Here is a 24,103-nt window from a genome sequence, read left to right on the forward strand (position 1 = left end):
TAGGATTATTTAGTGTTGAAGTGCGTTTTCACGTACTGACATTAGATAGATGCAGGTTATTCACATATAATTAATGTGAGTGTGCCTCGTATTTGTAGTTATTTCTATTTGGATTAATTCTAGACGATGTTTTCATGATTTTTTACTATTGTTTAGCCACCGAATGCTAATTAAAGCATTTTTTCTTATGTGCAGTTAGTTATAGTGAATTAATTTGCTAGATCATTTTGGTCAAGGGTGGTCAAGTGAAGTTCGTTTGAGTGAATCATGATTTTTGGAGAACCTTATTACCATGGGGTCACATTGATTTCTCGATCAATGATAATGTCGATGAGATGTGTGATTATCTCGACTTAAGAAGGGAAGATCTTAAACTCCAAGTTGAAGAAGAGGAGACTATTGAAAAGAGTAGTGACAGAGCGTCTGGGAGCAACTATTGCCAAACACCATGACGAGATGGAGTCATTGAAGATGCAGATCTTGACTCTACAAAAGGCTCTTTTGGTGGTGCCTCCTGCTTCTACTAAAGCAATTGCTCCGTCGTTTGCACCAAAGGTGTACGACAGTGGGATCTGACGGGCTGAGAGCACTCAGCAGAAACATGCTGCAAAACTGACACCTGTCCCAGCAAGGCTTGACTATCCAAATTCCACGAGCACCCTTGCCCTACGGGTTTGGAAGGTTTTTTTTGGGACATAGGTTGAAGATTATTCACAAAAGTATTAAATAATTCCACTGACTGACGTGGCATTATTTAATACAACACCTTAGGTAATCTACCTAAGGTTGGGTGATAGTAGCCTACTGCCTTTACCTCTACCTCCGCTTCCTCCAACCTACGATGACGACAACACCCCTTCCGTGCAAAAGAAACTGCTCCTCGTCTGCAAGAAGAGAGAGAGAGAGAGAGAGCGTGTCTACCTCGAGAGTAGAGTGTCTCCATAGAGAAGAAATGGGAAGATCGAGAGACATAAAGATAGAGGAACATGCTTCTCTGATAGGCCCGGCACCCCTTCTCTTTCCGCCACTACACCCCTCAAGCCCTCCTCCTCCTTGAAACGCTTCTTTGCTCCTCATCTTGCACCCCTCTCCCAATTGCTATCCAATAGATACGAGAATGACACATACACAAAGAGACCCTCACAGAAAGACTCATTGGAGGCACCGACGAGAAGGTTCCAAGCATCCAACTCACTAAAAAAAGGGTAGATTTGATTCATTTAGGGTAGATTTGAATTTCTTTAACTATGCTATGTTATTACCTAAGGTCCTCGCTCTCTTTTAATTAATGATGAAAACAACATTTACGGGACATATTAAAAGTCAAATACAGCTAGGTTGTGTGTGTGCACGCACACATGTAAACATGTGACACACACACACTCTTCACTTGTACATTGACCTTAGTTTTTTTTTTAAAAGAATATGATACAACTTTTTTAAAAAGTGTCATCTAAGTAGGAGTGTGTGTGCACGCACACATGTAAACATGTGACACACACACACTCTTCACTTGTACATTGACCTTAGTTTTTTTTTTAAGCATATGATACAACTTTTTTTAAAAATGTCATCTAAGTAGGAGTGTTTAAATTTTGAACGTAGTAATTCCATAGCAAATTACATGGTTTGAATCCCATTGTGGTAATTAATATAAAGGGATAATGCCTCATAATGTCTAGATTTGACTGGTTTCTATATTGACCACTTGCATAGTACTTTAAACATTGTATTAAACTAACATGCTAGCAATTGAATGGAAAATGTGGCATTATGTTCTTGAAGTCAAAGGATTAAAATGCACCCCTACATGTGTTAACTATTGCACGAAATTTTTAAAATGAAACTTACAAATCTTGGGTACATATTCACCCATTTCCTTTCTTCCACCTACCTCCCTCCACTTAGTTGTTCCTGTGTGCCAACCCTCCTGCTCCCAGAAAAGACTCCTCCAAGCACACCACCCTCAAGCTCCATGATCGCCACAATCCCTGCAAGCCCCTCATTGAGCTCCTACCTCCTTGTAAAATAATTCTTCACAACAAAACTTCTACCCCAATGGTGATGTTGTGTTAGTCATCGCTCATAGCCAGACAAAGACAATATTAGTTGTGTGTGTGTGTGTGAGCGAGAGAGAGAGAGAGAGAGAGAGAGAGAGAGAGAGAGAGAGAGAGAGAGAGAGAGAGAGAGAGAGAGAGATTATATTCACTTCTGATAGCCAAACACCCCCTCTTCATCCCCTCCAAAAGCTAAATGTGTGTGTGTGTGTGTGTGTGTGTGTGTGAGAGAGAGAGAGAGAGACATTATATTCACTTCTGATAGCCAAACACCCCCTCTTCATTCCCTCCAAAAGCTGAATGAGAGAGAGAGAGCGAGAGAGAGAGATTATATTCACTTCTGATAGCCAAACACCCCCTCTTCATCCCCTCCAAAAGCTGAATGAGAGAGAGAGAGAGATTATATTCACTTCTGATAGCCAAACACCCCCTCTTCATCCCCTCCAAAAGATGAATGTGAGAGAGAGAGAGAGAGATTATATTCACTTCTAATAGCCAAACACCACCTCTTCATCCCCTGCAAAAGCTGAATGAGAGAGAGAGAGAGAGAGAGAGAGAGAGAGAGAGAGAGAGAGTCCTCTCCATGTTGTGTATAGCTTGCTCCTTTGAAACACAAATTGAGCATGATGAGAGAAACATAGACTGCTCCTATGCATACTCATGTTCCTGCTATTTTTGAAAACTATATTTGATTTGTTCTCCAAAAAAAACACTCCACGTTTAAATGTTTTAATAGAATAGAAAGGAAAAAGTTAAACCATACAGCTAACTACCCAAATAACATTCTAGTTCCCTAATTCCTCTACTCACCCCACATTTGAAGGAGTCTTCTATTCATGCTTTTACATAGCCTATGCATTAATATTAATGCAAACCTTTACCAACCCTCATACATACCCCGTCGTGCTTGGTCATTGAGCTTGCATAGGGAGAGGGTGAGGCAAATTCAAGCATAAAAATGAATAGAAGGAAGAGCCATATATAAGCTAGAGTTACACCTTATCAGAGTTATCTCCCCCGACCAGTATTTTGGGGGATATCACACTAAGAGATGGGAGCTCGATGGGCATTTTCCTGCAGTGCCCAAGGGGGGGTGGTGTTCGTGCTCGTGGTGGTCACCTCCTGGTGGTGCATTGTCCAGTCGCTTTCATGGCCTAGGTTATGCTTGGACATGGCGGTGACACTATGAATTCTCACATGGTATCAGAGCTCGGGCTTGTAGTCCTAAGAAACTCTCACTTCTGTCTTCAGGTGGCTCAAATGGAGGAGGGTGTTGGAGGCAATTTGAGCATGAAATGACTCGAAGGTGTTATGGATTATCTCCTATATATAGAAACATGAGAAGTAGAAGAGCCATATATAGGCTAGAGTTGCACAAACGGTCATGGTTATCTCCGGAAATTTTTTTGATAATAATGTAGCTTTAAAATCGTACAGAATATGTCTAGTAAACGTTGTTTTCGTCATTAATTAATTAAAAGAGAGCGAGGACCTTAGGCAATAGCGCAATATAGTTAGAGAAATTCAAATCTACCGTAAATGAATTGAATCTACCCATTTTTAGTGAGTTGGACGCTTGGATTGCATGCATGCCTTCTCGATGCATGCTCTAACGAATCTTTCTGTGAGGGTCTCTTTGTGTATGTGTCATTCTTGTATCTGTTGGATAGCAATTGGGAGAGGGGTGTTGGATAGCAATTGGGAGAGGGGTGCAGGATGAGGAGCAAAGAAGTGTTTCGAGGAGGAGGGCTTGAGGGGTGCAATGGCAGAAGGAGAAGGGGTGTTGGGCCTATCAGAGAAGCACGTTCCTCTATCTTTTTGTCTCTTGATCTTCCCATTTCTTCTTTATGGAGACACTCTACTCTCGAGGTAGACATGCTCTCTCTCTCTCTCTCTCTCTCTCTCTCTCTCTCTCTCTTGCAGACGAGGAGGCAGATGAGCAGTTTTTTTTTTGCACAAAAGGGGTGTCGAGTCCATAGGAGGAAGAGGCTTTCATCATTGTAGGTTGGAGGAAGGGGAGGTAGAGGTAAAGGCGGTAGGCTAGTATCACCCAACGTTAGATAGATTACCTAAGGTGTTGTATTAAATAATGCCACGTCAATTGGCATAATTTAATACAAGATAAACGTTTTTTGTGAATCTTTCTGTGAGGGTCTCTTTGTGTATGTGTCACTCTCGTATCTGTTGGATAGCAATTGGGAGAGGGGTGTTGGATAGCAATTGGGAGAGGGGTGCAGGATGAGGAGCAAAGAAGTGTTTCGAGGAGGAGGGCTTGAGGGGTGCAATGGCAGAAGGAGAAGGGGTGTTGGGCCTATCAGAGAAGCATGTTCCTCTATCTTTTTGTCTCATGATCTTCCCATTTCTTCTTTATGGAGACACTCTACTCTCGAGGTAGACACGCGCGCTCTCTCTCTCTCTTTTGCAGACGAGAGGAGGCAAATGAGCAGTTTTTTTTCTGCACGAAAGGGGTGTCGAGCCCATAGGAGGAAAGGCTTTCATCATTGTAGGTTGGAGGAAGCGGAGGTAGAGGTAAAGGCGGTAGGCTAGTATCACCCAACCTTAGATAGATTACCTAAGGTGTTGTATTGATTGAAGGTGTGAGAATGATGAGTTTAATTTAATACAAGATAAACGTTTTTTTGTGAATTTGTCCCGTAGATGATTGCAGGTGTGAGAATGATGAGTTCCAATACCTCCGGCATTTCTGATGAATACTATAAAGTGGATGGTTCCAGCTTTTTTTTTAAAGGTCATCTCTCTCTCTCTCTCTCTCTCTCGAACTCACCTCTCAATATCCTCCGGCATTTCTGATGAATCCTATAAAGTGGATGGTTCCAGCTTTTTTTTTAAAGGTCATCTCTCGCTCTCTCTCTCTCAAGAACTCATCGCTCTCCACCCTCTCTCTCGCTCGCAACTCCGCTATCCACTGAGTCCACGCCATTCTGATCTAGCGTGTTTTGCAGCCCGTTTCATTCATGGCACCCTCAGTGCCAAGATCTGCCCATCAGCAGCACGTGGAGGGGCATTCCAATTCGAGTGCGATGGTGCGCGACATCATAATCGGGATGTCGGATGGGCTGACGGTCCCTTTCGCGCTGGCGGCAGGCCTGTCCGGGACATCCAGCGCAGGCTCATCCATTGTCGTCACTGCAGGTCTCGCAGAAGTAGCGGCTGGTGCCATCGCCATGGGCCTGGGAGGGTTAGTAACAACACTGTGCCCCTAGCTTGGGTCTCCCCTTAATCTGATTTAATGAGCTGATGACATGTGTTGATGTTTAAATGGTCAGGTATATGGCAGCCAGAAGCGACAGGGATCACTACATGCGTGAAGAGAGACGAGAAAGAGAGGAAATTATTAAAGTGCCAGAAAGAGGTTTCCTTCCCCTCCCTCTGTCTCTGTCTCTCTCTCTCTCTCACACGCACGCACACGCACACCAAATTCACAAATTGCTTGTCCATGTGATCTCACCACATGCCTTTGTGGTCTCACCAGAAGCTGATGAAGTGGGCGATTTCTTTGCAACCTTTGGGCTCCAACCCTCGGAATACACGCCATTGGTGGAGGCTCTACGAGAGCGACCCGATGATTGGCTGGACTTCATGATGCGGTAATTTCAAAACCGGGTACCCACCACTACGATGGTCGCCTTTCCCCATTTGTATGCCCATCATATTCATACTGTACATGTATGCGCGCGTGTGTGTGTGTGTGCAGGTTTGAACTAGGTCTAGAAAAGCCTGATCCAACTCGAGCGCTCAAAAGTGCCCTCACAATAGCCGTGTCCTACATTGTAGGTGGCCTTATCCCCTTGCTTCCATACATGGGGACTTCAAACGTGCAATCTGCGTTGTACATATCCATCGGCATCACTTCCATAGCTTTGCTCATTTTTGGCTACATCAAGGGTCATTTGACAGGTCTAAAGCCTTGGCGAAGTGCCCTACAAACCTTGATTGTTGGAGCCTTAGCCTCCGCTGCTGCCTATGCTCTTGCTCGTTTAATTCAAGTTATCCGCCCTTCCAAGTAACCCCAACCACCCCCCCCCCCCCCCTCCAGTTTCCCCACACCCACAACACCCACACTCCACCAACTGTAGTGTAAAATCATAAATTCCACTTTTAGTACATGTTATGGTTTCATTTATACTTGTAAAGAAATAAAAGCTACACATAGCGAGATTCCAAGGTTTTGTATAACTATTCTTTTCACTTGCTTTTGACACTCCAAAAATTTGTAGGCTGTTAATCAACTCGATGCAAAACTTGAATGGTTTTGGGGACCTTCCCTAATAAATTGTCTTCCCTGGCCCACACACCCTTACCATTCGTTCCCCTTAGAGTGCACATGGGCTCCCTTCTTTTCCATTGCACATCTCCCACCATATAATGTGTCACTAACTTGTATTTAGTAATTTCTAATCAAATAACCATTGATCCAAGGCTATACAAATGCATCAAAAGTCAAGGACTTAATTTTCCAATTCATCAACATAAATCTCAATTTGCTACCTATCTCGTATGTTAGAATTTGGTGATGGACATTGTGTGTTTGAGGATAACATAGTCCTTGAGTTTTGATGCATTGTTAACCACTTTGGTTAACATTACTTTTGAAAGCATGGCTACGCTTATTATACTCATCTTTTATACCGGCGCTAAGTACTTAATGTAAAAGAGACATGGGATGACCGAGCTTACGCCTTGTGTAATGTCGGTCATGAGGAATAGTTGTACATAGAGCTAGGAACACTAGTTTTGGGCGACTGGCCATTATAACTATGTATATAAGACATCTATGAAATATGAAAAGGAACAATCCCATTTGTCTCATTTGAGCTTTGCCTCTTCTCTCTCTCTCTCTCTCTCTCTCTCTCTTATTTGAGCTTGTGCATGTATGCTTGCTTGCATGCTTGATTGTTGGTGTGTGCTTGTAGGGATGGTGATGTTTTTACCTCTCTCCTTCTCTCTCGTCTCTTTACTCTCTACCAAGTCCCTCTTGCATGCATGTGGCATGAAGTGAAGGTTGAGCTTTCCATAGCTCGCTCCTTCTTGCTCCTTGCCTAGCCATTGAGTCTCTACATGGGTGACACAAGTAGAGGTCGAGTGAGCCCCTAACGGCTTCACATCGAGGAGTTAACCCTCATTAGGGTTAGCTAAGTGCAACTCTCTGAACTCAATCCTTGCATGTGTCTCTCTTCTCTTCTCTCTCCCTCTTGTGTGCAAGGTAGTATGTTAGGTTTAACATCTTTGGCGGTGCCACTGTGACGGGGAATACATTTAGCTTAGGGTCTTTCACTTTGTTCATTTGCTAGAGTCCTTGTTTGGCTTGGTTGGAGTGCAAATCCACCAGTTGTTTGCTTGATTTTGTTTGTTGATGGTAAATCCATGGAGCATTGAAGGTTGATCGAGCATCAGAGCATTGATATCTTCACCGAATGTGGGAGAAGCAAGTAAGTGCTCAACATTGTCCTTAACATTCATGCAACTCTTTGATTTTTTGTTTCTTTTTTATTAAGTTTGCACTTTAATTTAATCTATAAATTAATCTTAATTAGTTAGTTTTCATTAAGCATTGTAGATACCAATAGATAGCTTGAGAACAGCTCGAGCTCTTTATTGAATCAAAAGCACAAAAAATTCGTGGGAAGATACTTGAATTAGCTAGAATCTGAGGAAAAACCATGTGAAAATTGCATTCTGTTGGTTGTTCTGAGAAGCGAACGGCAATTCGCTTTACAGACGATGGTCATGGCCAGTCTTCCACACCCATTCCCTTCTCATAAATGGCCAAATCTGGTAAGATCTTTAGCCCTAAATGTGATAGTTGCATTAAAACTGAAATAATTGCATTAAATTGGACATAAAGTGTATTCAATTGCATTCAATCAAGTTGGTACAATTGAATTTGTCAAGGAATATAGTGGGTGGTTGTCAAACCTGCAGCCTTAAATTCTTAGAAAAATCTTTCTGACAGTGCCACGATCATTCTACATTTGCCATGGCCACTCCTTTCCTGAAGGGTACGCCCGTTCTCCACAGTACTCATTGTGTTTGCCAACAACTGTGTCAGTTTTGCCACGCGTGTGCCATTCTCCTTTGCACTTGATTCAGAAAGCGTACGACCGTTCCATTTGTGCCACGCTCGTACCACTTGTCCTGCCCAAAGTGAACACCGTACCAGTTGTTTTACCTAAAGCGTACGCCCATGGCAATCTTGCCATGTCCGTTCCCTTCTCGGTCCCAGTTTGGTATGCTCCTTCCAACAACAACTGCCACTCACGTACCTTCTCCATTCCAAAGCGCACGCTCGTTCCTTTGTGAAGCCACGCTCATTCCTGGTAAATAAGCCTTATACAACGAGCATAACCAGTAGGTGGCTGCTTATCTTGCTTGAATTTGACTTCACTGTTACAGTGAGGAAAGGCTCACAGTATGTTCTTGCATAGATCACATGTCTCGGATCCCTAATGATGGCGAGCCGCCCGTAGGAGTCAACGATGATTTAACAGATGCTACCATGTTCTAACTATGCTTAATTCCTAAATGGGGTAAAGAAGTAGCACACTTTTTAGCCAACGGCTTACCAGTGGATCCCCTCTTAAACAAAGATTATGATTGTCACCTAATTAAACAAGCAGCCCCCTACCAACTCATTACAAGCCAACTCTATAGGCAGGGAAAGGATAAGATTCTTAGACGTTGTGTGTGTGAAGACGAATATGTCTTCCTTCTAAAATAGTCTCACTCTACTTGTGTTGGTAGACACTTTGTAACATATATCATTGCACGCAACGTCTTAATAGCTAGGCTATGGTGGCCAATCTTAATGAGCAGATGTAACTGAGTATGTCAAGTGGTGCGACCAGTGCCAACATGCGACGATTCCCTACTTTAAAGACCGTATGCCCCTGAATCCTGTAGTGTCCTTACAACTATTTCAGTCCAACAGCTAGATACACCCAAGCGAGATATATAATTGCTACCATGGACTATTACACCAAGTGGGTTGAAGCTCCCGCAAAGCTGATTCGGGATCGATTGCTATATTCCTTTACAAATCAATCATCACACACTTCGGTTTCCTCCTTAAGCTCGTCAGCGATGGGATACATTTCATTAATGAGGTAATCTAATTCCTCTTACAAGAGTTCCTTGTCACTCACAGAAATTCCTCCCCCTATTATGCACAAGAGAATGGCCAAACGGAAAGCACGAATAAAATCTTGTGTGCCATTCTGACCAAAACTGTGGAGGCCAGCTGCAAAAACGATTGGGAACAAAAGTTTTCGGCCACACTTTGGGCTTTTAGAATGCTACCCCCTTCAGTTTAACCTATGGTACTGAAGTGGTCATGCCAACGGAGTGCTCGGTCCCCAGCTTACGCATCACTGTACAAGAGAAGCTCATCGGAAATGTCTTAGGTTGTCTCCTTTTTGTAAGCTTGATGAAACACATCTTTTAGTAGTATACAGCATAATCGTTGAGAAGCTAAGGTGTAAACAATGGTTCGATGACCAGCTTAAAGACAAACAAATGAACGAGGGCAATATGGTCCTCTTATTCATCACAGTACTACAAAGACACACAAAAAGAAGCTCAAGATGAGAGGCTTAGGACAAACAAACAATGGTTCAATGACCAGCTTAAAGATAAAAAAATAAACGAGAGCAACATGGTCCTCTTATTCAGTACAAAGACACACAAAAAGAAGCTCAAACTGAGAGGCTTAGGACCCTTCCTAGTCAATGAGATTATCCCCCAAGGTGTTGTGCGCGAGACACTTGATGGTGTCAAAATAGCTGGTTATTTTAATAGTAGCAAACGAATGACAACCTTATAGTTGGCCTCCGGCCAAGTTACGGTCCTCATGATAGATGAAGAGTCCATACCTGCTACTCCCACATTCCAAAAAGTCGTCCCTCTCACACCCCCCACCATCATTCCACCTTCACACCCCCTAAATCTATCCCACTCAAGAAGAGGCCGCTCACACTTCCAACCACATCATTGCCTCTCACACCCTCCCCACCATCATTCCACCTTCACACCCCCTAAATCTATCCCACTCAAGAAGAGGCCACTCACACTTCCAACCACATCATTGCCTCTCACACCCTCCCCACCACCACACTCCAACATCAACCCATTCCAACATTCCCCCAATCACATGAGTTGCTTATCCACCACCGAAAACTAACTCCATTAACACTTCTAATTGTACTAACCTATGCACATGCATGCCTTCCTCGACTTGGGTGCCTAAGAAGCTCCTAATCGCACAAGGTTTTTATGAGGGAACATCTACATTATGGATCCCCCCGAAGATCCAAGTACCACCCTCATCCACCAGCACACAAATCTTCTCACCCCCCTCGTAAACAACCAATTTGCCAAACACAAGCCTGTAGGGTATAAAACAGACGTCGATCTAAATGCTCTACATGGCATCCCTGTCCTGTCCTCAATCAAACTCTTCTCCATGCCCACAACCTACCTTCAGATGGATCCCCAAAACTCTACTGCAATCCCAACACTTCTATGAGCAGGGCAACCAACATATTTGGATCCCCCCAACCCCAACTCCCACCTCATATCACGCAGCAGTCACACCGACCTTCGAATGGAAGCCCAAGGTGGCCTCTGCTGCTGCCACAGAGAGACTGCCCAGGACAAAGGGAAGCGGAAGCTTCAAAATGACATTCTCACCCCCAATATGCAATCGACAAATATTACCAATGATATACCCTCAACATCGGCAACTCCTCCACCCATTATGGTAAGGCTACCCCAGAGTACTCCCAAGCCAATGTCAACCTCTTCAATTTTAGGTACTCCCTCATCATCAACCTCTGCTCCCCCAAGGATCGGACGTCCCTACCTTGCCACCATCACCAAATTGGAACTGACTCCTAACCTTGGCGAATTGGGTATGCATTCAGTACAAAACCCGCAATGGGGTGGTGCTGGCAGCATAGTCCATGAGTACAAAACGTGATTCAGGGTACCCACAAAAAAATGTTTGAATGCCACTTCCATACCAAATATGCCACGGCCTTACCATTCGAATTTCAAATCTTGCCATGCACCCATTCCCTTCTCGACCCCATCTCCCATTCCAACAACTACCAAATTTGCCACCGTCGCACCAAATGTTATTCAAAATGCCTCGACCATTCCAAAGTTTCCACGACCATTCTATCATCAAACCAAATCTTTCCACGCCCGTTCCCTTCTTGGCCCCATCTCCCGTTCCAAACAACTGCCACACGCCCAAACCAGAGATGCCACGGCCGTTCGCTCCTCATGATTCCACTGCCATTCGATCAAGATGCCATGCCCATTCGCTGGAGATGCCATGCCTATACCATCCGAATGCCACAGCCATGTGCTTCTGAAAATGTATAAATATGGGGCCCACCCCCTCATTTCCTCACTTTCACCTTCTAGTGTAGCCAAACTATTGCAGTTTTTTCTCACAAGCTCCTCTGTTCTTACACAGTCTCTCTACAATGGTTGACACCTCGGACTCCTCCCTGGAGGTCCAACACCACACTTCCATCAAGAGAAAGCGCCCGATAGAGGGGGGAAGATTTGAGGAGTATGCCCGCCCACACCCCCCCACACAGCTGTCACATCTGGGGAGGCCTTGATGAAACAAGTGAACGGCCACACCATCCACTCTTTGATGAAGAACAACCACAAGGTTGAGCACAATCTCCTCTATTTTGTAGCCGACCCCACGGTCGTATCAAAGCTGGAGCAGTTGGGCCTCCACTACGGAGCCCTGGGGGACAGACTTATACAACAGTATGTATTTTACTAAAACTTATGATGCCAACATGCACACCTCGGAAGTCTTGGACAATGAAGGCCATCCGCAATGGGTACAACTTAGCATGGAGATCATTAGAGATGCCTTATAGCTCCCCCACCTAGACCAGCCCTATGTTAGACTCACCAATGCCCCCAAGCTGACCAGGGATACATACATGTGGGCAACACAAATAAAGATGGGGTGGAGTGGGCAAACATTACCCAGGAAGACTTGATTTTGCCAATCCGAGCCCTATAGTTTCTTCTCACCACATTTTGGACATACATATGCAGGAGGTGCAGCGCATGACTACCCTGGCCTGGGTGCACCAGGGACAAATGCTCAACTAGGTAGAGTATTTATACAAAGATCTTCATGCAGTTTGTTCTAACCCGCATGGGAAGCTGGCAGTGGGGCCACCATATTGACCAAAGTACTTTATCATACGGCCAGGTGGGAGAAGTTACCCCGAACCATCCAGCCCTAACATGATGCTGACATCTCTACCCCCACCACTGTCCTCTTCCCACTCCTAACCAACTAAGAGGCACCACCCGGAACCCAAGGGCAAAGAGAAGGTACCCCCACTGCCCAGTCCAATCCCTACACATAGGAGGAGCTGGCAATTAAGGAAGCATGCAAAAAGGCCAAGGAGAAGGAGGAGAAGCAAAAGAAGGATTTCTTCCAACAGAACCTCTTTGAAAAACCGCCCTTGGAGCACTTTATAGATTTATCCCCTTTCACAGAGGCTGGACCTTCCTTCCCTCATTGATCTCACAAAAATACATTAGACACCCTCCACTGGGCAATGTCAAGCAGTTTGATGATCCGGCTAGGCAGACATAGAGAGCGTCCATGCAGCCCATGGCAATTTCCCCAACTTTGCCCTAGGTTTTTTTCACATGGCCAAGGAATTGATCACTCAAATGATGTATTGCATCTACCGTCAACAGGAGGTGGCCGCAGTTTCACAGTGGAGATGTTGTTGGGTGGCCAAGGCGCAAGAGAGACAGATCTCTGAAGATCTCTACCAGGTTAACCTATATAACCTCCAACTACAAAACAAGATCGATGAAAAGGAGCAACAACTTGGGCATGCCATCGCCAGAATCACAAAACTCTAGTAGCAGCTTCAAGAGGCCCATGAAGCTGCTCGGAGGGCATAACATGAACTCTCTATCATAGAGACCCTTGTCCAAGGATCCCAAGATAGAGAAAAAGCTGCGAAGGAGGCCCTTGCACAAACAAAGCTGGATTTCCAGAGATACAGGGAGATCTCAGAAGATACCATCCATGAGATGGAAGAGCACCTCTCGGAGAAGCCGAAGGCAGAGCAACACAACCAACCTCAACTCCCTCTGCTCCCTCCTCCAGTGCCATGGATCCGAAGGTTAATGACCTTATGGATACAGCCACAGAGCTGCCAGAACTTGCCCTCCCCCCACAGAGCCCCTTCCAACTCATCGACCTCCATTACAAGAGCATCAGGCTCAACCTTCTCCAACACAATGTCTTTTTGGATGAGCCCAGACCTACACCTATCCCCTCACCAAGCTCCCTATCGCCAGCATCGCCCTCATCCCCCACTTCTACTTCTTAGGCCTCATCTCGTTCACCCACCCCCATGATTTCTATAAGCTGCCTCCCCACCCTCTCTAGGCCACATTGATTAACTGGAGTCATCTCCTTCGCTTCGTCTTTCCCTCCCACCCCGCCGATGTTATTGACCTATCCATCCCGGAAGGTCTTTGTCCATACCCCTACCCCTCCCAAAGGACGAATGACGCCTTGGAACATCTACATGGCACCTCGTCGATGAAGCCTACATCTCCCTCCGCACTAACGCCCCTCCCCCTTATTATGCAGGCTGGCCTCCTTATCTTATACCACATTTTTCATGAGAAAATGGAGGTCATGGACAGCCACTAGAATCTACTAGTTTGATGACTCCCACGTCACCTTCCCCATGGAATTCACCTCTGAGGAAGCGGCAGTAGTTGAAGCCTTTTTCTATTCCCAAAGGACCAGCTAACACAATAGAAGGAGATCATCCCCCGATGGCCATGACGGAGGCGACGACGGCCATGGAAGCCTCCCAACTCCACCATCCTCATCTCGCCCACCTCCCCCTCCACCACCCAATTCCTCACACCCAAGTACCAGCACACCCAACCACCACCACCTCCACCCCCATCTGGAACATCCACACTACCACTCTTCCCTCCCCCAACCTCTTCTCCCCCCCATTCATTTTTCTACACCAACCCCACCCTCACCACCCTCCTTGTCATTACAGTTGGGAATGCACACTACATTCGTGACATCGTGTCCACTTCAACCAAACCCCCACCCCTCTTTGACACGCAAACCTCGCCACGGGATCCTCCACATCAACAACCCCTCCACCGTCATCACTAACACATCTCACCTCCCACCCAACCCTCGAAAAAGATGAGATTATGTCACCACCACCACTGGAGTGTGAGGAGGTCGACCCTCCACTTAACCCTCTCAACTGGTAGGACTCCCTCGACTGCACAGAGTTTGAGCAAGCGATAACTATACTGCTCGATCAATACCTCCAAACCACACCCACACCCATCACCTGCATTATGGATCGCATGGACATCAACGTCTTGCGTCCATACCTCGAGGCCAAACATCGACAATGGCGACAAGACCATCCACCCATAGAGCACGTGGAGGATACCATAGACACCCACCGCTACTTGCCCCATCACGTTCGAACTCTTGGGCAAGCAGCTGGCCTGGAGGAGGTATTTTCTTGCGTCCATACCTCGAGGCCAAACATCGACAATGGCGACAAGACCATCCACCCATAGAGCACGTGGAGGATACCATAGCCACCCGCCGCTACTTGCCCCATCACGTTCGAACTCTTGGGTGAGCAGCTAGCCTGGAGGAGGTCTTTTCTACTCAAACCCTTCATCTGGGAAACCTATTGCATGATGACGCCCTAAGAACTCCGCATGAGCCTCGACTACCTACCTATAAGAAGATGGTGGGCGTGGACTCTATTCCATGAGGAGCAGAAGAACAACCCGAAGTTGCAGTAGCCATGTATTGAAGATACAATTATCAAGCGCTTTAACGAGTTCATCCGTCGCTATGATCAAGTCCCAAACCCAACTATGTGTGCCAATGATCAAATTTTTCCACTTGATCATCATGTTGCTGGATTCATTTCCAGATTAGGACCATTACCATGAAGGCACGCAAGGCTTGGCCTTCGACATCAACAAAGGGCCAACGCTCAAGCAAATTTTTGGATATTATGAGCTCATAATGTGGATGCTCGCTTGGACACTGCAAAATTTTGAAGACATGATGGAAACAACATTTTGGACTAGCTACACACAGAGTCTTCCATCAAGCCCCCCCTACTCAAACCTCGCACCGCGACTTTGTCTGAATATATTCAATCTACTACTACAGATAGATCTGGCCAGCTTTGAGGATGGACTTGGATTAGCGAAGGGGGTATGTTAATCACTTCGGAGGTTAACATTACTTTTGAAAGTGTGGCTATGCTTATTGTACTCATCTTTTGTACCCGCGCTAAGCGCTTAATGTAAAAGAGACATGGGATGACTGAGCTTATGGCTTGTGTAATGCCGATCATGAGGAATAGTTGTACATAGAGCTAGGAACACTACTTTGGGCCCCCAATTGTAAATGGGCGGCCGACCATTGTAACTATGAGTTCTTTTATATAAGACATTTATGAAATATGAAAGTGGATAATCCCATTTGTCTCATTTTTGAGCTTTGCCTCTTCTCTCTCTCTCTCTCTCTCTCTCTCTCTCATTTGAGCTTGTGGATGTATGCTTGCTTGTTTTTGCTTGCTTGCATGCTTGATTATTGGTGTATGCTTATAGGGATGGTGATGTTCTTACCTCTCTCTCCTCTCTTTTCTCTCTACCAAGTCCCTCTTCCATCCATGTGGCATGAAGTGAAGGTTAAACTTTCCATAGCTCCCTCCTTCTTGCTCCCTATACCTAGCCATTGAGTCTCTACTTAGGTTACACAAGTAGAGGTAGAGTGAGCCCCTAGCGGTTTCACATCGAGGAGTTAACCCTCATTAGGGTTGGCTAAGTGCAACTCTCCAAACTCAACCCTTGCATGTGTCTCTCTTCTCTTCTGTCTCCATCTTGTGTGCAAGATAGTATGTTAAGTTTAACATGCATTTTTGTTAGGTAAACTATGGTGTGACATTGATGAGGTCATGTGGCCACATGGGATGATGGTGGGTGTTGAGATATCGAGCTCATCTAGTGAGGCGGTGGACACACTGATGATTCGCCTGGGGGATAGGCCCCACACTTACACCACTGGCATGGTTGATGAGATCATGGGTGATATGCGGCCAGTGGGATGACAGGCTGTGTAACAGCCATTCTAGAGACTGGCATAGTTATAGCGCCAGCTCATTTAGTTGGGTTCACACTATAGAGAACCCTAGTATGTATTTGGTTAAGTACCTTTTCATATAAGTGTACTCTTATCTTTATATATGGAGTGTTGAGTGTTGAGTGAAGGAGAAGAAGATTTTCAGCCTCTCACCTTGTGTATTCTCTCTTTTAGGGTTTTGTGGGTGTGTGTGTGCTTGCAAGAGCTCAAGCTCTCTTCTCCCCTGCATCTTTTCATGGTATCAGAGCCTGGTTCATGCTAAGGGCTGAGCTGCAAGCAAGAGAAGCACAGGAAGCGTCATCGATTCTCTGCAGAATTCTGTTTTAAGAACTGCAGGAAGACAGATTGGTTGTGCAGACATTGTGTGTGCTGCAAGGAGGTCAACAGTTGCCATTGGGTGTATGTATGCACATTGAGGTCACTGGTTGTGACATTTGAGTGTACTACAGTACCGCTGTAGAAAATACAGCACTTTGTGTGCAGGATAAACTAGAGTTCTGTTTCTGGTAAATTTGTGTGTCTGGCAAGATGTCAAATGATGGCATAAACCAGATTGTTGCTAAGAAGCTTGATAAGAACAACTTCCATGCTTATTGGAGGTTCAGGTTGATGAATTTCCTGATGGGAAAGGGTTATTGGGACTACATAGAAGGTGAGCATGAAGAGGCATCGGAGATACCGGCAATCGGACTGCTGTAGATGTGAAAGAGTTCAAGGATTGGAACCAAGGAGCCAGAAAAGTTATGTATTGGCTCTCTAACTATCGCTATACAGGACACCATGATTAGGCACATACAGGATGCCAAGCCCCCCAAGGAGGCGTGGGACACCTTGGTAAAACTCTATGAAACAAATACCAAGGCACGAAAGATACAGTTGAAGAATGAACTTCATACTGTGGAGAAAAAGAGTATGTCTATGAATGACTATGCATTCAAGATAAAGGGTATTGTGGAATCCCTTGCATCTATTGGTGTTTTAGTAGATGATGATGATAAGGTGGAAGTCTATCTACGTGGTCTCGAGCCACGTAGATAAGGTGGAAGTCTATTTACGTGCATCTATTGGTGTTTTAGTAGATGATAAGGTGGAAGTCTATCTACGTGGTCTCGGGCCACAATACAAGGCATTCAAGACGTCTATTCAGACTCGGGAAAACATTCCCAATTTTATAGATTTGGTGTCTATTTTGATTATAGAAGAGAAGGAGCTTGGGTGAAGACCAACAATCTTCACAAAACAAAAACAGTTCAGAGCAGCAGGCCTTCTACACAAGTTCAGGAGGAGAACGAGGTAGAGGAGGCCATGGACGCGGTCAAGGAGGTGGCCGAACAGGTAATCAGAATTATGGCGAGCAGCAGCAACAACAACAGTCCCAGAATTAACAACAACAACAACAACAACAACAACAACACGCAGGTGGAAGAGGCCAATTCAAAGGCAGGGGGAGTCAAAGAGGTCGTGAAAATTGGCAAAGGCAGTATAATGATACACGTGGATGCTTTTATTGTGGTAAGCCTGGACATGTGCAAGCAGATTGTTATAAGAAGCAGGCTGACATGCAAAATGGAAAATTGTAGCAAAACAACTATGCATCCTCGGCGAACAGAAACAATAAGGATAATGAAAGGTTGTTTGTTATGCAGCATATCGTTAATGCCATGTCTGAAAATGTTGAAGCAGCACATAAAGATGATATATGGTACATTGATTCAGGTGCTTCGAACCACATGATAAGTCATGGTGGGGAGTGGTTCAAGGAGATGAAAAACCTTGAAAGACCAGATTTTGTGGAAACAAGGGATGCCATTGCTCATCCAATTGCCCATGTTGGAGACGTGCCATTGTCTATGCAAGATGGCAAAGTGAAGTACCTTGGAGATGTACTTCATGTTTTGAACATAACAAAGAATCTGGTTTCACTTGGCCAGATGATTGAGCAAGGTTTGCAGGTTCGGTTTAATCCTGATGGTTGTTATGTTGAAGACTTTAAAGACAAGTGCAGGTTGGTTTTGCAAAAGGCAACAGAGTGGGCAGAATGTTTACATTGAATGTAAACATGCCTGAAGTGAGTGCTGCAATGTTTGCAAATGGTTCAGGAATTGTTGCAGACACAGACATTTGGCATAAAAGAATTGGACATGTGAATGTGCAGAGAATGAAGTCTATGCAGACTAAAGGAATTGTGACAGGGCTGCCAAAAATTTAAGTTGAAGGTATGGAGAGAATATGTGAAGCATGCCAATCAAACAAAGCATGTATTTCCACGTAACAGAAATGTGAGCAGAAATGAACTAGATGTTGTGCATTCAGATGTATGGGGTTCTACGAAGACCATGTCTATGGGAGGCTCCAGGTATTATATGACATTTATTGATGATGACCACACAAGGAAAGTGTGGGTATACCTCATGAGGAGAAGGGTGAGGTGTTCACTCACTTTCAAAATTTTAGAGTTATGGTTAAAAAGAAAACAAGGAAATATGTAAAGTGCCTAAGGTCAGATGGAGGGGGAGAGTACTTCTCCAATGAGTTCTCTGAATTTTTGAAGAAAAATGGTATTCGGAGATAGTTTACATTCAGATACACTCCGCAGCAAAATGGAGTTGCTGAGTGGAAAAACAGGCACATTGCTGAGATTGCGCGAGCATTGATGGAAGAGAAGAATATGCCGCATAGCTATTGGGCTGAGGCTGTTTCTATAACAGTTTACATCATGAACAGGACTCCAACTGCAACCATACATGATGTAACTCCAGAGGAGAGGTTTACTGGCAGTAAACTCGATTTGTCTCATCTAAAAGTTTTTAGATGCATTGCATGTGCATGTGCCAGATGAGCTGAGAACTAAGCTGGATCCAAAAGCTTAAAAATATGTGTTTATTGGATATTCCCTTGAGCAAAAGGGATACAGGTGTTATAACCCTGCTACACGTGAGTTGAGGGTAAGCAGGGATGTTGTTTTTGATGAGATGAGCAGCTGGTATGCTGCTAAAAAAGAAGCTGTTGGGGTTGATGTGAGTGGAAATGTGGTTGCACAAAATGCAAGTCAGCAACAATCACAGTCTTTGAGTGGACGAGGAGAGTCCTCATCTAGTGGTTCACTTGATAGACCATGGAGTGGCAGGCTGCGTCATAATACCAGTCCTGCAAATGTGATTAGTATATCACATAAAGGCAAAGAGAAAATGGTTGAGCCCCTTAGTATGCCTAACATTTCTGCAGGGCATTCTCATGTTGATGGAGAGTCTAGTGGCTCTCAGAGATGAGCCTTGATGAGGAGCTAGTGTAAAGAAGGCTATGGAAGCCATGAATGCAAAGCTGCGAAGATTTGGGAGAGTGAAGAATCCTGTGCAGAGATTTACCTATGATGGTTATGTGGCACAACATGGCAAAGGTTGTGCAGGTTATAGAGCCCACATGCATTGACGAGGCTATTGGAAATGTGTGTTGGAAGAAAGCTATGGATGAGGAGATGGATGCACTATATGGAAATGAGACTTGGGATTTAGTGCAATTGCCTGAAGGCAAGAAAGCCATTGGATGCAAGTGGGTGTACAAAGTAAAACATAATAGTGATGGAAGCATAAGCAGGTACAAGGTTAGATTGGTAGCCAAAGGATATGCACAGACATATGGCATTGATTATGAGGAAACTTTCAGCCCAGTTTGCCAAGATGGCAACAGTGAAAGTTGTGATAGCAGTGGCTGCGTCAAAGAAATGGTCTTTGCATCAGATGGATGTAAAGAATGCATTCTTGCATGGGGATTTGTAAGAAGAGGTGTATATGTTGCAACCACCTGGTTATGAGGATGTGAGTCACCCCGAGCATGTTTGCAAGTTCAAGAAAGCCTTGTATGGCTTAAAACAAGCACCAAGCGCATGGTCTGACAAGATTTTTGAATATCTTGTCACTATTGGCTTTCATGTAGCCAATGTGCAGAATTCTCGCTATGTGAGACACAGTGATAGAGGGGTTGTGCTTGTTGTCATCTATGTGGATGACTTGATCATTACGGGGGACTATGATGATGCAGAGATCTTTGATGTAAAGATCTTGCTTAAAGAGAAGTTTGAGATGAAGGATCTGGGGGAGCTCAGATATTTCTTGGGCATTGAGGTGATTAGGTCACCACATGGTATTGGATTACTGCTGCAGAGACAATATGGCTTAGACATGTTGTCCAAGTATGGTATGATAGGCTGTAAGCCTATCTCAGTGCCATTGGATCAGAATGGCAAGTTGAGTGCAGATTCAGGAGAGATCTTGGAGGATCCTACTATGTATAGGCGCATAGTAGGAAGCTTGATCTACATGATGATCACCAGGCTAGATTTGAGCTATGCTATTGGGTTGGTGAGTCAGTTTATGCAGGTTCCTCGGAAGCCGCATTTGGATGCATTGAGACGTATACTGAGGTATGTGAGGTCTACTTTGCATTGTGGACTATTTTATGAAACTGGGATAGAGATATGTGTACATGGATACACAGATGCTGATTGGGCTGGTAGTATCTCAGATAGAAGATCTACTAGTGGCTTCATGTTTTCTTTGGGGAGTGCTGCTGTGACTTGGAGCAGCAAGAAGCAGCCTACGGTTGCTCTATCTAGTACAAAGGAGGCCGAGTCAGAGGTGCTACTATGGCAGCATGTGAGGTAGCTTGGTTAAGAAAGCTACTTGCAGATTTGGATCTATCAATGATAGACAAGTTGTCATTTTCTGTGACAACATTAGCAGTATACAGTTGGCCAGGAACCCAGTTTTTCATGCTCGCACGAAGCATATAGAGGTCCACTATCATTTTGTCAGAGAGAAGGTCTTGGCAGGAGACGTTGACCTTGTTTATGTCAGCACACAAGATCAGGTAGCTGACATCTTCACCAAAGCATTGGGTACAGAGAGAAGCTCCGTAGATTCATGGCTTCGCTTGGTGTACATGAGATGGAGTTGAGCTCGAGGGGGAGTGTTGAGATATCGAGCTCATCTAGTGAGATGGTGGACACTGATGACCCGCCTGGGGAATAGGCCCCACGCTTACACCACTGGCATGGTTGATGAGATCATGGGTGATATGCGGCCACTGGGATGACACAGGCTGTGTGACAACCATTCTAGAGACTGGCATAGTTATAGCGCCAGCTCATTTAGTTGGGTTCACACTATAGAGAACCCTAGTATGTATTTGGTCGAGTACCTTTTCATATGTGTGTACTCTTATCTTTATATATGGAGTGTTGAATGTTGAGTGAAGGAGAAGAAGATTTGGTTCACACTATAGAGAACCCTAGTATGTATTTGGTTGAGTACCTTTTCATATGTGTGTACTCTTATCTTTATATATGGAGTGTTGAGTGAAGGAGAAGAAGATTTTCAGCCTCTCACCTTGTGTGTTCTCTTTTAGGATTTTGTGAGTGTGTGTGTGCTTGCAAGAGCTCAAGCTCTCTTCTCCCCTGGATCTTTTCAGTGGGGACTGAGGGATGATTAAGAGAATCAAGAATAAGATTGAGTCCATCTAGATTCTTGTCCTCTCTAGAGCTATAAGTTGATGTATTCTCTTACACCCATTCTAGTGAAGGTGAGATAATTTGATGGAATAGATTGACAAAATTTGTGTTGAGTTTGTTATCTTTCAAAGCCTCTTTTTATTAATTTTTAATGATCTCAACTATCCAAAGTATAAGGTCGTTCATTTATTATAATATTTTATATTAATTTTTTAATGATCTCAACTATCTAAGTATAAGGTCATTCATTCATTATAATCTTTCAAAGTCTCTCTTTTATTAATTTTTATTGATCTCAAGTATCCAAGTATAAGGTCATTCATTTATTATAGCTAGCTAGATTGCAACTATCCAAGTATAGGGCCATTCATTTATTATGATCTCGCTTAGCTAGCTAGATTGCAACTATCCAAGTATAGGGCCATTCATTTATTATGATCTCGCTTAGCTAGCTAGATTTCTAACCGATTGCAACTAATTAGATCTAAATCACACAACTTAGTACTAATACTTAGAGAGAGAGAGTTAAAATACTGTCTTCAAAAAATCCAATAGACCAAGAAGTAAAGTAGTATAAGAGATTCTAAGCCATGGAAAAGAAGAAACTAGAAAGACTCATGTAAAAAGATAGACTAGTTGTATATCTATCTCATCATAGTGAAAAGGTGAATAAATGTGAAAACACATATCCATTTTAAAGCTCATGTGGGTGTGCTAGCATTCATTATCATAGTGAGCATCATAGTGAAGAGGTGAATACATGTGAAAATACATCAGATCCATATTAAAGCTCATGTGGGTGTGCTAGCATCCTATCCATCTAGAATATCTAGCATAAGGGAGTCTATCATTGTTAAGAGGCTTGCCATGGTAGAAAATCTCCTTGATCTAGAGCTGTTGTGTGAAGGGCTATGGAGCAGATTGGGGGTCTATGGGCGTTAAGTGCATTGTAGTTGGCATGATTTTAAGTCTCTAGGGGGAAGTGAGGTGGTCCACGACAGATCGATGCAATATAGCAACTTACCATCTTGGGTGGGTATATGGGCTAATGTAACTCTCTAGGTAACCAATTGGTGCGCAACCATCCTATACTTGGAAGAAGCTAGTTGTAAGGTATCCTTGAGGCTGGGCCTTGCTCTCTATGTGAGGAGTGAGTTGTTGTGCCTCAAAAGCTCCATCAAGTAAAGTCACAATCATTGTTGTTCAAGGAAGTCAAAGATCTTGGGCAATGGATTGAATCCCTCTGAGAAGAGGTATTTAAAGGAATCTCTCACATATCTCATAGTAGGCTGGTTGCAAGTTAGGGGTGTCCACTTTTCTACACTAATGCACAGAGTGGGACATCAAAAAGAATGGGTGCTATGACCCTGATCGAGGTTTCTCAGGAACTCGATCAAGGTTTCTCGAGCTTCGTCGAGCTTGCCTCCTAATGTCGCATGGCCCCAGTCATCACGGCCTACCTCGATCAAGGACTGGGTATACCAATGTGATTGTACATGTAGGACCCCGACCAAGGTCCAAGGACACGCATGCCACTTTGAGTATCCACATCAGATCTCAATCCAAGTTTAGTGACACATGCGCATGCCACCTCCATGATACCATGATACCACCATGAACCTTAATTGAGGTCCAACATCATGGGCAATTCATGCATGCAGCATAATCGCTAGCTTAACGGCTTATATATATATATATATATATATATATATATATATAGAGAGAGAGAGAGAGAGAGAGAGAGAGAGAGGTTTAAGACCATCACCTCTACCGTTCAAAGCATTACTGTGAGGTTTTGCTACTCACAAAAGGTGTGTGATGCATCTAAGTGTCTCTCGAAACGAGCACTATATCCTCTACATATAATGGGAGGGAGATCAAGATGCCTCCTGTTTTAGCACAATTGAATTTCATGCATAGAGGTATGCATAAAAGATGAATATTTTATTATAAAAGTGTTACTTTTAGCATAATTGAATTTCATGCATAGAGGTATGCATTATAAAAGTGTTACTTTTAGCACAATTGAATTTCATGCATAGAGGTATGCATAAAAGATGAATATTTTATTATAAAAGTGTTACTTTTAGCATAATTGAATTTCATGCATAGAGGTATGCATAAAAGATGAATATTTTATTATAAAAGTGTTACTTTTAGCACAATTGAATTTCATGCAGAGGTATGCATAAAAGATTAATATTTTATTATAAAAATATTACTTTTAGTATATTGAATTTCATGCATAGAGGTATAAAAAAATGATTATTTTATTATAAAACTCTAAAGAAAAAA

The 24,103-nt window shown here is 43.9% G+C and overlaps 1 protein-coding gene across 2 annotated transcripts; it reads left to right on the forward strand.

Moving 5' to 3' along the window:
• Positions 1–4,741: 4,741 nt before the first annotated feature.
• Positions 4,742–6,254, forward strand: LOC147602844 (vacuolar iron transporter 1-like). Of its 2 annotated transcripts, none has more exons than XM_086797080.1 (5): positions 4,742–4,806; positions 5,021–5,256; positions 5,345–5,430; positions 5,551–5,665; positions 5,773–6,254. In XM_086797080.1, the coding sequence occupies exons 1-5, from the start codon at positions 4,765–4,767 to the stop codon at positions 6,083–6,085; spliced, it is 792 nt and encodes a 263-aa protein (XP_086653206.1). In that variant the 5' UTR covers positions 4,742–4,764; the 3' UTR covers positions 6,086–6,254. The 2 variants fall into 2 exon arrangements, with proteins under 2 accessions (XP_086653206.1, XP_086653205.1); XM_086797079.1 differs by having other exon boundaries at positions 4,786–4,909.
• Positions 6,255–24,103: the final 17,849 nt, after the last annotated feature.

This window comes from Cibotium barometz, chromosome 65 (genome assembly GCF_041138505.1).
Source record: "Cibotium barometz isolate CiBa-2024 chromosome 65, ASM4113850v1, whole genome shotgun sequence".
NCBI classification, from domain to species: domain Eukaryota; kingdom Viridiplantae; phylum Streptophyta; class Polypodiopsida; order Cyatheales; family Cibotiaceae; genus Cibotium; species Cibotium barometz.